Genomic DNA, 19,778 nt, shown 5'->3' on the forward strand with positions numbered 1-19,778 from the left:
CTGACATAGTTTAACAGGTTACTCAAGTCTGAAGGTCAGGTTTGTTTCTGTAACTGAGCAAATTCTGCTTAAGTGAGCAACTTTTACAGGAGCTTCCTAATGGCACAAATCTCTGTGGGGCTGTATTCTGGCAGGAAGACATAGGCTGACAGTACACCCAGAAGCACGTGCTACACCCAGGAACACATGCCACCTCCAAAAGCAAGTTTTGCAAAGGGAGAACTAAGCACACCTACTTGCACAGCTCCCAAGGCTTTAGCCAGTATGGCTAAGACAGGAGAGTCACTTTATAGCATGAGAATTCCGATTTTTCCAAATAGCCTACTCTGCAGCTGTCACTCTTGCTATCCGACTTGATTTGCATCCCACAACCTACATTGACTGCATTACATCAATGTATTTCTGCTTGTCCTAAAGCACAATTAAGAGACATCTAAATAAACATGCCCATGCCATTTATTTCTCAGAAACAAAAGATCAAGTTATCTTCTGAGAACTTTCTCGGTCTGGTGAGCTGCTGGTAGAATACTCCAGATGGAAGATGTTTCCAAGACTGTGGCCAATAGTGCACAGGCTGATTTTGGACATGTGAAGCCTGGCACAGAATCTCATCTCATTACCTCCCAAAGGCAGTCTTGTGCACTGCTCAGACCTCCTGTGAAGGCTGTAACTGTGGTTCAGGAGAACTTCCCTGCCTGAGGCGGAGGGCCGAGGAAGCCCCCTGCTTGCTTGGTGGCAGCCCGGGAAGGAGCAAGACCAAGCATCTTCTGGATGTTCTGCAAAAACAAGAACAGGAGAGCAGGACTGTGTCAGACCATGACAAGAAAGGCAGAGAAAGAAATCTCAACTCTGTTTACAAATACAACCTTCCCACTAGTTTCAACAGATTCAAGTTCTCACCCACATAGCCAGGCCAGCTACTATATACTGGACCTCTATCCCTGTAAGTTCAAAAAAAGCTTAGCACAGAGCCAGACAACCATCCACAATGGCTGCAGTTAGAGCTGGCCAACTTTTCCACCTCAGGTAGGTACCTCATTAATGCCTTGGCACACAGGTTGGTTTAACGGTTGGTTTAAACTGTCTGAGTGGCCAGCCCCAGCGTGTGGTGGTGAATGGAGTTAAATCCAGTTGGCAGCCAGTCACATGGGGTGTTCCTCAGGGCTCAGTGCTGGAGCCTGTTCTATTTAACATCTTTATCAACAATCTGGATGAGGGGATCAAGTTCACCCTCAGTAAGTTTGCAGATTACATGAAGCAGTGCAGAAGCATAGATCTGCTTGAGGGCAAGGAGATTCTTCAGAGGGACCTGGACAGGCTGGAATGAGGGCCAATGGTGGAAGGCCAAGTGCCAGGTTCTGCACTTGGGCCACAACAACCCCAGGCAACGCTACAGGCTTGGGGCAGAGGGGCTGGAAAGCTGCCTGGCAGAAAAGGACCTGGGAGTGTTGGTCAGCAGCTGGCTGAACATGAGCCAGCAGTGTGCCCAGGTGGCCAAGAAGGCCAATGGCATCCGGGCCTGTATCAGCAGTAGTGTGACCAGCAGGGCCAAGTGACTGTCCTCCTGAACTTGGTGCTGGTGAGGCTGCACCTCAAGTACTGTGTCCAGTTCTGGGCCCCTCACTACAAGGACACTGAGGTGCTGGAGCATGTCCAGAGATGGGCAATGGAGCTGGGAAAGGGCTACAGAGCAAGTCTAATGAGAAGCAGCTGAGGGAGCTGGGGGTGTTCAGCCCAGAGAAGAGGCTGAGAGGTTGTAGTGAGCTGGGGGTTGGTCTCTTTTCCCAAGTAACAAATGATAGGACAAGAGGAAATGGGCTCAAGTTGCATCAAGGGAGGTTTATATTGGAGATTTGGAAGAGCTTTTTCACTGAGAGGGTTGTTAAATGCTGACACAGGCTGCCCAGGGAGGTGGTGGAGTCCCCATCCCTGGGGACATTTAAAAGCTGTGTAGATGGTTTAGTGATGGGCTTGGCAGTGTGAGGTTAGTGAGGTTGGACTCAACAATCTTAAACGTCTTTTCCAACCAAAGCAATTCTATGAAAATCCACCTACAATTGTCAGTGTTGTGATTTAACTGCAGTGCACACACAGAGCAGGTTCTCAACATCTGCTCACAGGCAGAACCAAAGCAGCCTTTGGTTCTCACAAGTTCCAGAAGTGACTGTAGATGGTGGTCATCAGAGCCCGAGGGTCTGCAAGCTGGCAAGGAAGGCTCCCTCCTAATGCAGCTTGAATTTGTGTCAGCAGCATGGCAACCAGAGTGTGCGCCAAGTTCAAGTCAGGAGCTTAGGCACAGAATTAGCATGAATGCTGGTGATGCAGACAGAACAATGGTTTGGTAGAGACATGCAATATAACAGGACATAGGTAACAAAACCCCAAACCTGACTACTGAGATGACCTCATCTGCATCCAAGCAGGGTGCTTCAGTGAAAACAGACAAGGAAAGAATCAAGTAGCAGAGCCAGGCATTAGCCTAAAAACTCCTAGCAGAATATTTTAATGTTTTTCTTGATTTTTTATGAAATTCCTTTTAAATTTTGCAACAGTGGAACTACAAAGAACTACCAGCTTTCAGTTTCATCCTTCACTGTAAACAACTGCAGCTGAAGATGCTGCTATGCAGTGCTGGCAAAACAAAGACATCTGATGCAAGGGAAAAAAGAAAACAACTTTGTCCTCCTCCTGTCACCAGCTGAGTCCTGGCAATTGAGATAACAAAAGGAGGAAGGATTCTCTTCAAACCTGAGTGTCCTCTCCAAAATAACTGTCAGAGTAGGTCAGATAGCAAGGTCACAGAGTTCTTGTCTTTTTTGACCATGGAAGGAGAGCAAATTAAAGAAAAAAAAAAAGCAGAGTTCCGTCATTCCACAGTAGCTAATTTTTGTTAAAATCCCAAATCATTCCAGGTGGAGACTATGGAAAGGAACATTTCAACCCACACACAAGCACGAGAGGAGGTGAACACTTCAAAAAGGAATTACATCAGCTTTAGTCTGTCACCTACATAAATCAGTCTCTAGTTGATACTTGGAAATTGAATATATATGAGAGCATTTCACTGTGGGACACTCCTTTGTGTGGTTCCTCTTCTCAGAGCTTTCCTCATCAAGAGATGGACAGGAAGGAGTAAACAAAAAGCAGCTCAGGGACAGATTCGACAACACCAGAGGGTGCTGCAGAGTCAGCAGCAGGGAGGACCAGGATCCCACCAGATTTTTACTGGCTTACCCCTGGAACAGAGTAGAGAACCTAGCAGAGCATCCCTGGAAGCAAGGAAACATGCTTCCTTTAAGTAACAAGAGAAGAGAACTGTGGTGTTAAAGTTTACTCCATCTGCTTGAACAGTTCTAAGAGGAAGAGAGATGACAGCTTGTGTGTGGATTCCAGACTACAGTCACTGTCTAGCATTACCGTTCCAGAGTAGTCCAGTCCTTGCTGTGGAAGGTGGCTAACCTCCTGCACTAGCTGCAGAGCAAGTTTTGATGGCCAGCAATCCTGAAGTCTATAGATAGATCTGGAAACAACAGTGCTGGGGCAAGGTCCATCAGAAGCCTGTACTGTCTGCTGTGGGCCACACTGCACAAGGAAGTCTGGAGAGCCTAATTCTGACACAAACAAGACCATCACCTTCAGGAGTAAGAGGGGAAAACTAAGATATAGTGACCCACATTCCTCATCTGAGCTCTTCTGAACTTCTCTCAAATGACTGCAGGAATGACAGGAGCCTCTTCTGTGTTTGTCTTCAAACCCAGAAAGGGCCTCACAGACAAGGCAGCTAGTGGCTCCCTGCCCCAAGATCAGGCTGTGTGGGAAAGTGCACTCCTGGCAGCAGGGATAATTGCTGGCTCCCCTTCCCACTGGGGACACATTTCAGAGGGAAGGAGCCTAATCTACAGTTCAGGCGTGTGTGAAAGGGAAGTGAAGACCAGCAAACGCCTGAGGAACAGCAACATACTCCTCTTCACAAACAGCACAGGTGAGGGCTGGGAGCTCAGAAACAGGAGCATGGACAGAGGATGTAACCCTGACATTACGCCTCCCGCCCAGCCCAGCGGCAGACTTTCCCAGCTGAAACCCAACAGCTCAAGGACCCTTGGAAGGCCTCTCCCAGCAACCCTCCTCTCTCCAAACAGGAAGGCAGGAGGAACTAGGGGACAGGATTTACGTGCCAGGGAGAGCTGGGAACAGCGCAAAGGAAGTTACTCACTGTGAGGTGACTATTTTGGGAGATGCTGGCCAGGTCACAGCAGCAAGCTTCCCAGTCACTGTTTGAAGAGTTTATCACCCCTGCATGCCTGAGGTCCACATGAAGAGACTGTCTGATGCTGCTGCTGCCCATCCCATTAATGTCAGTTTAATCACTGTCCAGTTAGTCTCTCCACCCTCACATACTCTCCTTCAGCTCACTGATTTTTCCCGACACAAAAGTTCTACTTCTGAGCTCCACAGGGATGTCTCTTTTCCCCTGCCTTTGATCCCTTCACGGGCAGCTCCAGGATTTAATGGAAGGCTGAGGGATGTACAGTCTCCTTCATTCATTTGCAACCTGTTCCCCGACTTTTGGCAAATGTCCACTCCTCCTCTAGCACCAGCAGCATCACACCAGATTCCCACATCAGTTCTCCTCCCTTGGGCTAACAGCTGTTGTGAAGCTGACCTGCTGAGCTCTCCTCTTTTGCACATAGTCAAACATAAAGGGTCACAAAGCTTTCACCTCCAAGGTCACGAAAGAACTAAAAGCAAGTCTTTGGCACTATTTTAAGTCCTTCCTCTCTCCCTGGCCTCTTGCTGCCTTTCAAAGTCCTCTTCCCAATTCACCTAGGTTACTTCAAGTAGCAATAAAGCCAAGAGTAGGATGTCAGTAGTCACAGCTTCAGTTCCTAGTTTTTGCACAAACTAATGTGACTGGTCTCTGCCTTTCCCTCCATGAAGCACAGAGGAAGAACCTGAGCTAACAGCTCAAGAACTGCAGATATAATTAACCACAATCACATAGATAAGGCAGCACTATGAAGACTGCACTTTAACACTTCAGAGCAAAATCAGCCTTCTTGAAAGCAATAAAGTAACCTCCATCCTCCACAGGGCCATCAGCATGAACTCTCAAACACAACAGCAATTTTTCTCCCAGAATTTCACTTGAAAGCCCAACTCACTGCCAACAGATCAGCATTTCTGAATAGAATTTAACCACAGGAATCATATCTTTGGACAAAAAAAACCCCAAACCCATAGGGGATTTTCCAGCAAGGGAGTTCCCTAATCAACCCAATGGGTACAGAAATTTCTTGCAAGGGTGGTATTTCGTTTCACATAGTAGTCTGCAACATTAGAAAGAAAGAGCTTTCCATGTATGGTAAGTAACACAGAGCAGGACCAGACAAGATGGTCTGAAGGAACAGCATAAGATCACAGCATCCCAGGATTTCAGGAGAATGATCCCAAGAGCTAAAAAGTTTCTTTCAAAGCAGAAAATACTGCTCCAGTTACTGGGAAGTGAAACAAGATTTGTCTTGCAGCAAACAGAACGAGGAAGCTCCTGGGCTTTGGTATGCTGAAGCTTTTATCTGCTTTTTCAGAGGACCAGACACAGACCTTCAACACAAGCACCTGATACAGAGGGCTATGGAGAAGTCGATTCACTAGTGTGCACTTTGTGACTAAAGGAACTCTCTAAGCTGCTCCATCAAGCTCATCCAAACTTCTTACAGCAGCTGGCATAACACGCCACTTCCTTCTGCTGGTCTGCTTTAAGTCTAAGTCCCTTGGCAGCCCTGAGGAAAAGCAACAGAGTCGGTCAAGGAGAAAAGAATTCAGGAAGTGAATCAAAGAAAAAGGAAATATAAATACAGAAGAGCAGATAATTTCCAGCTAGTTACAGCAGCATTCCTCCAGTCCCCAGAATCTATTGATTTATCCCCAGCACTCTCTGGGGAAATTGGCAAGTGAGACTTCTGGTTGCTATGAGAAGGCACACTTGTCCTCACCAGCCATTCTGCCACTTAAGCTGCTAGTGAGCCTTCCTCAACAGGCATTTTGTTTATCCTCACTGATGCTCCTCTTTTGAAAAGATGAGGCTAACCACTTTTGCTGGGGACCTATGTGCAGCTTACTCTTGGCCTATTGTACTAGATCCTTTTTTGTGTCACATCCCTAACACCAGGAGAGAGTCAACACCAAAGGTAAAGTTCTTAAGCCTGAAAAAAAAAATCAGGCTGTCAGCAAAAACAGGAAGGACAAACCCAAAAGAATAGGTTTAACTCTTTCCTCACTCCTCTAGCAAATTCATAGATTGAACCTTTGTAGAACCTCAAGCCACCAAGACCCTGAAGATGCTACACTTCTCCCATATAATTTCTAAAAAAGTGATAATTACTAAGAAGCTGTACTTAGATTGGCATCTGATGAAGAAAATCTCTTGGCATGGCAATCCAAAAAGTCAAACACAGAAACAGAAGGAAGGAATCCATTTTTGCCAACACTTTCCTAGAGCCCTAGTGCAAGTCTCCAGTCAAGTCTTGCACACTGGTCCAGGATAGTGGCTGTGTTTATGATCTCAAGTTAAACTTGCTTTGAATATGAAGCATAGGAATAAAGGCAAACACAGAAACCACAAAAAGGATCAAAGATACATGCAAAACTGGACAGCAGTAAAAGACTCCTCTTTAGGGATGGAGACATGCTTTCCCCGCTCCAGGCATGCAAGAGAGACAGCAGTGAACTCACCTGTCTGATAGACATTGTGCACAGAATGTAGAGGAAGATGAAGGAGCAGTCGGTGTAATCCTCACCCAGAAGGTTGCGATGGGAGAGCCCTTGAATGTACGAGAGTGGGATAAATGGGAGCTTGGCCACCACTCGGCCATCAAATCTGGAGAAGAGATAAGAGATAAGACCGATGTGGAAGGCTAAAAAGTCATGCTGGCTTCTCCAGTCCACCTCTACATATACTACACCAAAGAGGCTAAATGCAGCTCTCTCATCAAGCCCTCCACACCTAGTCACCCACAGGGTAAGCAGGGCTCCCTCAGTAATGGTTTTGCCATAGTCAGAGTGTTTCATAGTGATTTAAGTGACCATCTGGAGAAGCTGTTGGTTCAAAAAATGTTGGTTGGTGTTTTGCAGTTTAGTGGTGTATTTTATTTAAAAGTCACATTTAGCAGATCACTTTCCAGAACAGAGTCAGCACTTGAATAACAGATGGATGACTATCACCCTGTTGTATTGCAGTTACTGTAAGAAGATGGACTCTGCTTTAAGCAAAAGAGCATTTTTTTAAGCAAAGCATAAACCAAAGACACCTTTTCCTAGAGCAGCAATGAATTCTTCTTGTGCTAAGAGTATAAGAGCCACCAATAGAATGCCTTAATACCAAGAGTCTTGTCTGCATTAGCTCTGAAGACAAAAGCAGAGCAGAGGCAGGACGATACCATGTACTCCTGCTGCTGGAACTCCTCCAGGTCTGCATTCCAGGGCATCAGGCAGAGTGTGAATTCTGGCCAGTTTGCAAAGATTTCTCCCAACCCAGACAGTCAACCCAGTCTTTTGAAGTAAGTGTGTATGATGCCTCATCAGCATGTGCATACTTGGATGTTATTTTCCCTGCATGCACTGATTTTCTAACAGGTGTTTCTTGTTTCAAGAGATCCTAAATGAGCGTTCTTTCCTGTGGAGGTGCATTCACACAGCTACAGCTCAAACACACGCCAGTTTTGTTTACATCTCACAGGCAGTTTGGCAAAAGAGCTAGGAACGGATGTTTATCTCCCTGTAACATCCCCCAGTGGCTTAAAGTTCTGCGTTATTCCTGCTGTGAGAATGACAAGTACTTCAGCAGTAGCACCCCGAGGTACCTGCTTTTCATTCCAGCAGGTTTTCACAGTTATGAAGGGGGTACTGAAACACACCACTTGGAGTAAGCTGAAAACTGATTGCATTAAAAAGTTTCTGTCAAGGAAAAATTGAGACACGCAGAAGACAACTTCTTTCCCAAGAGATATCAAATCTGCTTGGAGGCCACTACCACAGATCTCACTGCCCTAACATACCTTTTATGCCACAACAGTCTCATTGAGCTGCTTCAACACAGCATGAAGATCTGTTGAAATCAGCCTTCTTGACACTTACCCTTCCAACATGATCCCCGTTGCTACTGACACTCTAAGGAACAGAGCTAGTCATTACAGCAATTTCCATTTTGGCTAAGCTGGCATTTGGCAAAGGTGAGGTGCTTAGTCTGCAGAGTGCTTGTCCAAAGGGCAGCACATCATGCTACTTCAATTAAATTCCTACTCCTTTTGCCCCCTAGAGGAACGAACTCATTCAAGAACAGGAAAGGCAAGCCAAAGAGACTACAGCCACTGCAGGTGTCAGACACCCTTTTCTTCCTTTTCACACCACACCCAGAGTGCTTCCATGGATGAGCTGGCAGCGATAGCTTCCCAGAGAGAGCCTCCTGGGGTCACAACTGAAGTACTCTCCTCCTGAGACAAGCAGCTGACCTTTATGGTACGTCAATACATAAGTGAGAATCAGCTCCATCAACCCATATTCTACCAGCTTCAGACAGTACAGGTACAACACCCCAAAGCTGCCATTCCGATACAAACATGCTAGCTACTTTGTACCAAGAGCAGGAGCACAAATTTAACTAGTCCCAAAGGCCAGACAGACAAATACAGAGAGTTTTATTCAGTAGCCTCAAATACTAGCAAGAAAGCTATTTCAATTCAAACAATCAGTGAGCTCCCCGGACAGTCCTGTTGATCATGTTCAGATTCCTTCTAAAGGAAGAGAAAGTTAAAGGAAAAATATACCCAAAAGCTTCACATCAACTCTGTGTCTAGTACGTGGTCTTTGTGGGCAGGAAACCTTAAAAGAGGAACCTGTCAAATAAACTTGGTGGTCTTATAGGAGAAGAAACTAATGATTTGATTTTTTTGCGCAACATCTATGGAAGGAGGAAACATACAGGATTTAACCAAAATCAGTTTCTTCCTAAAACTCTTCATGAAGTTCCAGTCCTGTAACACTCATCAGTCATAGCACACTCTGAACTGCCCTGTCCTACTCTAGGAAAGCGAGCAGAGTAGGGTGGAAGTTAAGTTTGGCTTTCAGAGTGCTTCGGGGCAGAGGTGGTGTCTGTAGTGCAGCTAAATTGCTAGGCAAGGACTTGAAGGGCTCAGATACAGCACTATAAATCTCCCACAGATGCTATGTTGCTGGGCACATGACCCACGATGCACCTCCATCCCTGCTCAAGGCTGCAGTGAAATGAGACACCAATGACTCAAGGCTAGATGCAAATTTAAGTCCTTTAGTGTTGTGTTCCTCTGCTCAGTTTCACAGCATTCCAGAGAATGCCTGATGCTGAAGTCTTACTAAGCTGAATAAATAGCAAGTCCACACAGGGGCACTTCTGGTTTTATGTTACCTGCCTCGTTGCAATTTATCCACCCTCAGATCTGCAATGAGATAACAGCTGACTGTATCCTGGGGACTGTCAGTACAGAGGCAAAAGGTTTTGGTACCCAAGAACATAAATTCTTGTTTGCAGAACAAGTATATTGCCCAGATATTAAGCAGCCTCCCAAAGGCTGTGCTAACCATACCCATGTCATCTTGGGATTTAACAGCCACTGGCAAGTTTGCATTTCAAGACTGAATCCGATTTTAAAAGTCAAACACAGTCCTTCAGCTTTGACACAAAGCTCTCTGTACCCCGGAAACCAGTTTAGGCTTTTTTTTTTTTTTTTTAAAGTAAAGCTATTCCAGGTCATTTTTAAAGCAAAAGAAGACTAGAGCCCATGCCTGGACCTGTTAATATCTTAACTGTGATCACCTTAAGTAAGGCAACAACAAACTGCAATTATAGCTCAGGGGGAGTTGACCCAGTTTTGCTTGAGAGAGCATTCTTTGGTCACAAAGCCAAAGTAGCTGGAGACTGTAGCTACTTGCCTGACATCTACCAAACTTGTCCTAATCAAGATGTTCTCAAGCAGAAAGGATGTTAAGAGTTGTATCTACATCAAAGTAATCTATTCAGCTGGATTACATTCAGATTGTAAAATACACATGTGGTGACCAAACAACTGCATCTTCATATGAAATATTGATCCATTTAATACAGATTAATTACAGGTCTTGGAGGGACTCTGTCACTGTAGCACTTCAGGTAACAGAGGGAAGATGGAGACTATATTCACCATGAAAATTGAATAAATATCCAGGAAGGTGATACTTACATGGAGTTGAACATTCCCATCAAGGCAGTAAAGCAGAAGCCAATGGCAAACATGGATTTCATCCGAACCTGCAAGCAGAAAGGTCAGAGACAATCAAAACAACAGGCCTACACTGAGGGATTATGGGCTCACACCCTTACAAACAGGCTTTGTACAGCATCATTGGAATCTAGAAGGAAAAAAAAAATTACCCAGAAGGCTACAAGGACTGTAAAAGTGACCGAAGAACTGACAAAGAGAAGTTTGGCCAACAGCTGGGTATAAAGGCAGCCATAGATTGGACCACTGATGTGAACAGCTGCTTCAGAGAAAAAAAGAAAAAAAACTACTCAAGAATTGTCCTGTTACCTTCTACAAGTTGGGTTCTTTTTCCTTAAGCCTATACAACCCACCAGCAGGGGATCATTATTAAGACAAAACTTACAAGAGGAAGTCAGACAAATTAACTCTACTTGGAAAAAAATATGGAGGCTTATAAAGTTGAAAATAGCTAAGGCTGGGCATGAGATAAGGCAGTGACTGCTGTAGAACTGTGGCTCACACTGAAATCTGCAGCTATTAAGAGATAATCCAGAAGGACCTGTCAGAAGTAAAAGCTGCTATGTCTGCCAATTGAACAAAGTCTTTCTGTTGGAAAAGCTGAAAAAATCTGGCTGAAATCAGGCTGAAATCTTCATCAGTCAGGAACCGGCTTTAATTTTCTTACCATTGACAGGTCCCTGTTGTTATTCTTCAGTTTCTCTTCTTGTCTTTCTGGAAAGAGAAAAACAACAGTTATAATCAGTTATACCAACCTAGAAACCAGAGTGTTTTCATTTCCAGGAAGACTTAACCTTCTTGTCTCTCCAAACAAATAACACTTCCAAAACCAACTCCAGCTCTCTATGCCAGACAGTATAAAGCTATACATAGCCAAGTGCTTTTCCACCACAGCAACATGCAGCAAAGCAGGAACAAAAGAGGAGGAGGCTAGAATCACACAGTCAGCACTTTGGAAAGAAATGCACAGAATGTCAAATTTGTCAACTCAACCAACACATTAGTGTGAGCAATGCTGCCAGAAAACAAAGCCAGTGCCTCTCTCTCACCTCTCTTCCAAAAGAGAGCAGTCTCATTTTGCTGTGCACCAGGCTCACCATTTTAAATACATTCTATAAGGATTTCATTTTGGAGGTGTCAGAAGGGACTTTGAATCCATACACAGAGAGCTGCACCTCAACAAAGCTAACATCCTACTGGCCTTGGGGATGAATTGTGGACTTTTGTCACACCCAAAAAGTTCTCCAAAGTGGAAAGATGTTTTCTACACTCATTTCAGGAATGAGTGCATTACCATGCTTTGCAGAGAATACCTTAACATACTACTTTTGAAATAGAGCCCATCCTCAAGTCCTCACAAACTCCAAAGATACACAGTTTTTGGGAGAGCATTTTTCCATGGCCCTCATTGAAGGACTGCTCTGGCCTCAAGCATTATCCACCACCTGTCACCTGTCCTGAGTTCCCAGTGTCCCTTGTCCACTGTGATCCTCTCAGACTGAGGATCCAGCGCCAGGGCTTAGCTGAAGTAAGGATGTGGACGATGAATATTCTAATAACAGTCTGCATGAAGAAGAGGAGGATGCAGATGGATTGTCATGGGCTATCCAGCATGTGAGTTGTCCAGTGGATTCCTGCTGAAGTTTCAGTACAAGAGCCCCATGCACAGAAAATCAACAGTTCTCACATGCTAAATACAGTAACTCACAGTTAACATTTACAAAAAGCAACAGCAACACCCTGACCCAATTTCTTAGACTCCTCATTAACGTTTTCAATTGCTCCTAACTACTCCTCTGGCAGGAACTTTCCAGACACCTGCTTCCTGACCCAGGTGAAGAGTTTTGTTCTGGGACATTTCACTAATCACCTGCCAGCTTTTTAGGGATCACATTTGGCACAAACACTTGTTTTTTCCCTAACTAACCATCTATTTAGATGGGCTAAAGGTTACAAAGAATGAAGCCCTGATCCCCCGATCTGTTTCTCACCCATTTCTACAAATGCAAACCCATCAGGCTCTGGGTGCTTTCCCACCCGACCTAAATGGTCTGTTCCTGCCCAAGACATACATAAGCAGCACTTAAGTACTTTGCTATACAGCTGGGTAGAGGCATAGAGGTCTGAGTCAACAAGCAGCACTCTCTGAAGTCCAAAATCATCTTAAATCTGCTCACAGGAACACAAACCACAAGGACAGAGGGATATAGCAATAATATGATTTGTCAGTGTTGGTTTTTTGGTTTGGTTTTCTGTCTACTCAGCAGTCCTGTGGAGTCCTGGGAATGCTACTGACTTTTCTTCTAGGAGCACATGGACACAGAATGTAGTAACAAAGTTTAAGCTAACACACTCCTTAAGCTGAAATGACAGAAAGCTTCAGTATGATATTACAGGTGTCCCGTTCTAGCAGTGTGAAAGGTGGTTTAGACACAATGTGACTGAAGTTGGTTCACTGTACACTTAAAAATAAGAAGTTTGCTAAGTAGGAAACACCAAATTAAGCCTTCTCATGTAACTTTCACTCTACCTCCCTGTGCATATGCATGATTCATCCCTTACACAACCAAGTTAATATCATACACACACCTCCTGCCTTATCTTGTGCACAAAACAGATGGCAAGTGAGGCAGGTCTGTACCATGGCTGTGACTAGCTGTAAATCCTCAGCTCTTTTCCTTTTTAAACTAGAATAGTAACATTTAAAGGAATTCCAGGACAAGTAAATTTGCTGTTACAACAATCTTACAGAATGATTTGACATCCAGTAAGTTACTGGGATCAAAGATTTCAAAAGCAGTTAACAGCTATGAGTCATTTTCTGGATGTCCAGCTTGCTATTCAGTGCCTGATTTTTTCAGAAACACTAAGAAATCGGCTTTGCCTGAAAACAAATGAGAAGTTATGCAGCACTTGCAAAAAACCCAACAAAATAAAAAAATCAGCCTTAGTACCTTAGGCTTGGCCAGCAAGCATGACAGCAAACAAATTCAGTGGTCATTTCCTAAGCTCTTTTCTTAATCCCTTTGTGCTTTGTTTTTCATTTGCAAAACAAGATTATTTCAGTGTATAAAAAGAATGGTGGAGCATCTGAATTCCTCAGATTCTGCTGTTTATTAGTTTAGTCCAAGTACAAGTGCTAGGAACATAGCTTGGATGGTGCCCTGCAAAGAAAGTCATTGCCACACATTCAGAAGTGTCCATATGTAACAATAGCACGTAACATTAACAAGTTGCCTTATCCACCAAGAAGTGTTTGTCCGATGCACGGATTATTCCAAACTAAGAACTGAAAATGCGCAGGAGGAAGAGTTTTGGCTCCCGTCCCTTCAAGAGTCCAGCGATAACAGGTTTTTTACCTAGGAAAAACTGTTTGAAGATATGTTTATAATTATTCCCAAGCTTTGTACAGATCAAATGACTAATCCAGCTACCTGGTGTTACAGAGGAATGAGGAAATCAACTCCCAGGAGCACTCAGAAGTGTTCCTGTCACGATTTCTGTAATAATTTAACTGAGCTTTGCTGCATGTTTTACTTGAGTCCTGCAGATAACAGAACCTTCTCAAGCTCACACCCGTTAAACACCTACCATGTTGTTCCTACATAGTTGAGCACTTGAAGTTTTACCTGTACCCAGAAAGACTTCAGAGTATTGAGAAGGAAAAATGAATGGAAAAATAAAATACTTCAAATTGACCAAAAATGTTTTATCAAACTTTAATCTAAGCACAGTTACAGTTAACATGCAAACAGCTTCAGCTCTGAAGTCTTCAAGTGAGGAAAAAAAAAGATAAATAAAATCACACTCATACAGTTATATAGACATTGAAAGCTGACAGTGCACTGAAGCAAAGAGCTTTGACAACAGAAGTTAGTAATTCACAGATAGAGGCTCAAATCAGAGAGAAACACAGCAAGTGCTGCTCCTCTGTGGTGATGCTGCTCTTCTCTGGGTTTAACTAAAGCCATCAGGAGGCTAGATGCCTCCTGTCTTGGAAGAATAAGGCAAAAGTGTTCATGTTCCAGTTATCAGACCAAGAATCAGCTCTAGCACCACTCTGAATAAATAGTTTTGAAAGGAAGGAAAGGATAATCACTTCCACTCTTGGGGCACCACACTCTTCTCCCAATCTTACCTATTTTCTTTTTCTGCTGTCGGCCTGCTGATTCAGTGATTGTTTCCTTCTTCTTTTCCACTGCCAAATGAAAAGAAAGATATTCCATCATTTTTGCATAGGAATACCAACATCCCTTTCCACACACTTAACAAAACATTTAATGCCTTTAGAGAACAGGGGCCTAGAAGGAAGCTATGCATGGCTCAGAACATATTTAGAATCAATAAATCACAAACCACCAATCCCTTGAAACAAAAAGTGTATTAAAACCCCTGGATAGCAGAATATTCAAGGGGTTAACTTCAAACTCTATCAAGAACCCATTACATTGTTAACTGAGCAGTCTAGGGACAATTTTGGCCCAAATAACCATTGCTGATTTGTCATTAGTGCTAGACAGTACTTTTGATTCAGCAAGTGAAATGAAAAGAGCTTTGTGGTAAGCTCTGCTCCTGATGATCTGCAGTGGGAAGCAGAATATAGGAAAGCCTGTGTTCTCGTGCATCCCTTCTTCACAGGCAGGCATTCTCAGGGGAAATGCTGTCCAAGCAGTCAGCCACAGCCTCTTCTTTCTTCAATTAATTAGCACTGGAGCATTTCCATTCTTTTGAAGTAGAAGCCCAAGCTCTGAGTTACTAAAACCTCAAATCAGACACACACCGAGTATCTGCAAACGACTGCCACTGCAGCAAAAGCAGATAACACCAAGCCTGCATAGTGAATTTATAACACAGTAAATAGGCTGCTCATCTGCAAATGCTCCTCTGCTGACAGCAAGAAGAGCTTTTTCAGGAAGGAAGAGACATTTTAATTGAAGACCTATAACAAGAGTACCACAAGAAGCAAGGATGATAAAGGATGACTGATAGCAGCTCTTTTTCACCCTAAACTCTTCTGTGCACCATATCTACTCTACCAACAAACAGACTTGGCTTCTTGTTAGCTCACAGAACCAGCTTGGAGAGCTGAGCATTAGGACTTTTCTCCCATATGAAGTATTAGCTCAGCACAAATGCTCTAGCTTTGATTTAAAAGCACAGGTGAAATCAAGACAGACATCCTTTCAAGTCACACAAGGATTTGCTGTGCTGCCTTCTGAAATGTCTGCAATACGCAAGTCAGTCACAAACACCAAGAGAACCACACTAGCCCAGGCAAGACAGATACCTAAACATGATTTCTTCCCCGATCAGGTAGTAAGACAGTTTGTTTCTTCCAAAGAACAAGCACATCTCTGATGGGCAGACTAGCACAGTGGGGAGAAAACAGAGAAGTCTGCTCAGAGGGAATGTAGGAGAGAGGTACCAGATGACACAATGCACCCAGTGTTCAAAGAATGCTCTCTCCATGGCCTTCCTTATGTCAATCCAGCTGGGAGAGTCCAACCAGTCCATCCCAACCCCATCCCAAATAACCCTATGGCCCTCAAGTCTAAACTGGAGAACACTTTGTCTCTTTTCAGGCCTATCTACTGCCCCCAGCCCTAAAAAGAGGTCTCCTCCAGAGCCCAGCTTCACTCTAGACAAAGCTATTGAGCCTTAAGCCAAAAACTGAGGAGCTCTACGGCCCTAATTCCCTTATGGTTTAAGCAGAACAAATAACTGCCAGGCAGGCCTGTCTGTGGGTACATACATGACAGCAATTCTAGAGATAACTTTCATACTTGCAAATTTACCACTACATTTATCCCAGGACACTCACTATAATCTCTGCAGCAGTTTCAAACAATGCTGTGCTGCTCAATGTAGACTGAGGACAGGAAGAGATGAAACTAAGGACAGTGAGTAACAATGTCTGCTCAAGCACACTACTTAGCTGGTTTGTTTTTGCAGCTCCTAAGGACTACTCCCATGGGAGAGCTTAAAGGTCTCAAATGTGTTTTTTCCTGTTCCAGATGTGTTAGATAACAGTTGAAAGGTGTGGCTCAAGTGATCTACTTTGCAAGTTGCCTATAAGCCATCAGGTCAGCCAGCTGTCCTTAGCATAGGAGGGAAAAAACCCCACAAAAAAAAAGTCAAAGCTGAATTTTTAGAGATTCCTTATTCAGTTTTAATTTTTTTGTTGGGCGTGGAGAATCAAACAAGGAGGTTAGAAACTAATTGAGATGCATGAACCTCACATCCTTCCCTTCACAGATCATAGCCTACATATCAGGAGAGCTATGAAAATAAATAGTATTAAACTCTTACAGTAATCATTAAACCTCAGAGATTAAACCCTGCTAACTGCCTTCAGAGCTCCACAGCACATTTAACTCTAAGTTTTCAGCTGGGTTTCAACTACTCCTCTGACTTGCTCTTCTGGAGTTAATTGTATCCTATACATTTTTGTCAGCCAAGTGGGATTTAAGTGAGGCAGGCAGAGACATAATCCCCATCCAACACTGCTGTGGTGACAAAGCCCCTAAGTTAGGAGCGGTGACATAAGCGTGACTATACTTCATCTCTTTGGTTTATTTAGCCCAGGGGAAGGTTGGAATAAGCTAAGATGGAAAGAGCACACTTCGGCAATATTGTTTTTTCACATAGCAACAGCACTGACATCACAGTGAAATTTTGTTAAGGTAAAACCAGCTCAACAACTCCAGCTGTATGCTGCCTCTGGCTGCTGCAAGTGTGGGCATAGGGTGCATATACTGAGTTTGAAAGGTCAGATGAATTTCTGCTCTGCTCCTTGGCTTCTGGTACAGACAGGTTCATTGAAGCACTCCATGCTCAGATCTTCCTGTTTACCATTCCTCTTACTATTGGATGAGTGTCTTCTGACTGATGACTCTCTGCTCCCTTTTCCTTCCTCTCTCATCCTTTGTTCAACCCTTCCCAGGCCTCTCATACCTCTCTGTGGAAGTCACCTGGGCCCTTTTTTTCTAACCAATTCTATTTGTTTACACTTTACAGCAGTGTCATTTCTTTTTACTCCAGTTGACGGTGCAGGAGCTTTCCCTCATGACTTTGTCTTTACCATTCCTCACCATTAATCATCACTTTTACTCTTTACATATTATGCTTTCCTCTCATGGTGTTCATTATTCAACACTACTTCTTTCTCACTACAGATCTCAAATTCTCCATTGGCCTCGAAAAGCAGAAACTGCATCTTTGAACTTATTTCAGGCATCTAAAGAAGGAATCTACATATACAGTCACTAGCTCCTCTAGTTCAGGAAAAAAAAAAAAAACAAGAGATGTCAGTGCTATCGCTTACTCCTTCCTGCCCTCCATTAAGAGGGGAGGCAATTCAGACAAGGTAACAGGTTGTACTAACCTTCCCTCCAGCAAAAGACAAGAATTAAGGACAGAATGAAGTCATCTCAGTACAGATTAATGCAACTAGTAAAATTAGTCTCCTAAGAGATCAAAGCTGAAGAAAGTTCTTTTCCCTTAGCAGGAATTTCTCAGAGTGCAGACTATTCAATGTGTCATCTGCTAAAGCAGGATGGAACAGGAGCTGCCAGACACCTTCTCTAAAGCCTGAAAAGTACTTACATTTCTTGCTCTGTTTTTCCACTTCAGCCTTTAATCTCTTGTATTTGTCTGTTCGATATACCAGCACCCAAGTTATACCTGAAAACAAGATACTCAGCAAGTAACTCTGTGATCACAGGGATATAAGTTAACAAACACATATGCAAAAACCACACATCATATGTCCACAAAACCACATTATAACCTGGCAAAACAAAAAGCACCAGCAAGCTACATCATCACTTTCCTTCAAATTCAATGAAGCAATGTTGCTTATAAAACTAATTACTTCAGAAGTTACCAGCTGTCTTACTGAGCATGGGACTCATTCAGTTCCTTCATGCTCACATTTACCAGCTGTTGCTCACCTTAGAGCCAGAAGCTGATTAAGGCAGTCAACAACTTTGTGTTCTGTACTTTCACAGCACCTAATTAAGGCCAAGGATTATTTTCCACTTCTATTGGGACCTGCCCGTTAGTAGGAGCACATTTTGAAAAGGCAAATAGGGATATTAGGCTAGAAGAGATTTCAAGAAGTTTTCCAGCCCAACTCCTCGCACTCAAAGATCATTCAAAATAAGTTCTGCCACAAGTGTGGAACCAGTGGTTTGTGAACAGTTTGATCTGAGCTTCTACACAAAGCTTTAAGCTTTGGTTGAACAACAGGGTTGATGCTGCTACATCCCAGGAACCATCAGCTGCAGAGAAGTGAGCCCTGTGGATGCTGCTGAGGACAACACAACTTTGTGCTGTGAAAGACAATGGATGTGTACACCATCCAACCCCAAATACAATGCAATAGGGTGACTAAAAAAGCAAGTATCATCTTCCACCTAGGACTCTCCCTGCCCTTGAATGCCCAGAGACAGTGTCATGTTGCTCTGGGGTGAGGGAGATTTTGGGACACAGCTCAGTGACAGGAAGGAGGAACAGCCTCTGACTTCAACTACCCCAAAAGGTACCTATTCAGTTCATCCTTAAAGAGCTGCACTTGTCACCACCTTACCATTTAAAAAGCCTATTCAAGCACCTTAAGGCACCATCACTGCAAAAAGAAGGCGATTTCTTCACATTCTGCCAAAAGAGCTACAGAAAGCCACCAGTGTCCTCTTTCAGGCACACTGAAAACTGTCAGCCTGTCCTCACGCAGCCTTCCTCGAGGGAACGAGCCCACTTCCCACCGCTTAGTTTTGTTCGAGAGCCATTCACTGCCGTCTGCCGGGGTGCCTCCATTCTCCCTACACTGGCCTCCAAGCTCAGGGCCTCAGGCGGCCCCGAACAACTGCGCCTCATTTCGCGCCCTTCCCGTGCTGCTCCTCCTCCGACACCCACTCTCCCTTCCGTTCTCCTGAGACCCCCATCCCGCCTTTTAACCTAACAGCCCTCAGGGGTGACATGCCACAGGCAACCAGCAGCCTCTGGGCCTCCCCGCTACGCCACAGCCCCGCTGGGACAGGCCCCAGCCGGCCCGCGGAGGGGGACAGGCCGAAAGTCGAAACTTGGCACTCACCCTCGGCCAGCAGCGCGGTGCAAACGGAGATGAAGACGATGAGGAGGGTGTCGGCAAACATGGTGCTCATTGTGATCCCACCCGCCCCGGCACCGCCGCCGCGATCCCGGAAATGCAACCCGCGACCCGGAAGTTGCTCGGGTCACGTCGCCTGGCAACGGCCGGAAGTAAAGGACCGCAGTTCCGGGAGACGACGTTAGCCAATGGCCGCGGCGCTGAGCGAGAGGCGGGGAGAGCGCGGCGAGGTGCGGCTCTGATTGGGCGGAGCGGCTGTCAGTGCAGGCGGAGCGGCTGCCATGGCGGGCGCTGTGAGGGGAGCGGGGCCGCGGTCCGCCGCCTGCTCTGCCCCTGCCGGGGAACGTCCTCCCTCCCCAGCGCCGCTCCCGCGAACCCGG

General features: G+C 44.7%; 1 protein-coding gene across 1 annotated transcript; it reads right to left on the reverse strand.

Annotated features, from left to right (window-relative positions):
- Positions 1 to 438: 438 nt before the first annotated feature.
- TMCO1 (transmembrane and coiled-coil domains 1) lies at positions 439 to 19,521 on the reverse strand. Its single transcript, XM_010198714.2, has 7 exons — positions 19,384 to 19,521; positions 17,895 to 17,972; positions 14,428 to 14,487; positions 10,957 to 11,003; positions 10,251 to 10,318; positions 6,733 to 6,877; positions 439 to 776 (listed from the first exon to the last, which is right to left on the reverse strand). Exons 1-7 carry the CDS (start codon positions 19,451 to 19,453, stop codon positions 678 to 680), a joined length of 567 nt encoding a protein of 188 aa, XP_010197016.1. The 5' UTR covers positions 19,454 to 19,521; the 3' UTR covers positions 439 to 677.
- Positions 19,522 to 19,778: the final 257 nt, after the last annotated feature.

The sequence above is a fragment of the Colius striatus genome, chromosome 10 (genome assembly GCF_028858725.1).
Source record: "Colius striatus isolate bColStr4 chromosome 10, bColStr4.1.hap1, whole genome shotgun sequence".
NCBI lineage: Eukaryota > Metazoa > Chordata > Aves > Coliiformes > Coliidae > Colius > Colius striatus.

Excerpts from the sequence above, each read along its gene's own strand:
- TMCO1 (XM_010198714.2), bottom strand. The coding sequence starts at position 19,453 with ATGAGCACCATGTTTGCCGACACCCTCCTCATCGTCTTCATCTCCGTT. Across the intron at positions 17,973-19,383 it reads CACCGCGCTGCTGGCCGAGG|GTATAACTTGGGTGCTGGTA; the intron begins GTGAGTGCCAAG and ends TCTTGTTTTCAG. Across the intron at positions 11,004-14,427 it reads ACAGCAGAAAAAGAAAATAG|AAAGACAAGAAGAGAAACTG; the intron begins GTAAGATTGGGA and ends TTCTCTTTCCAG.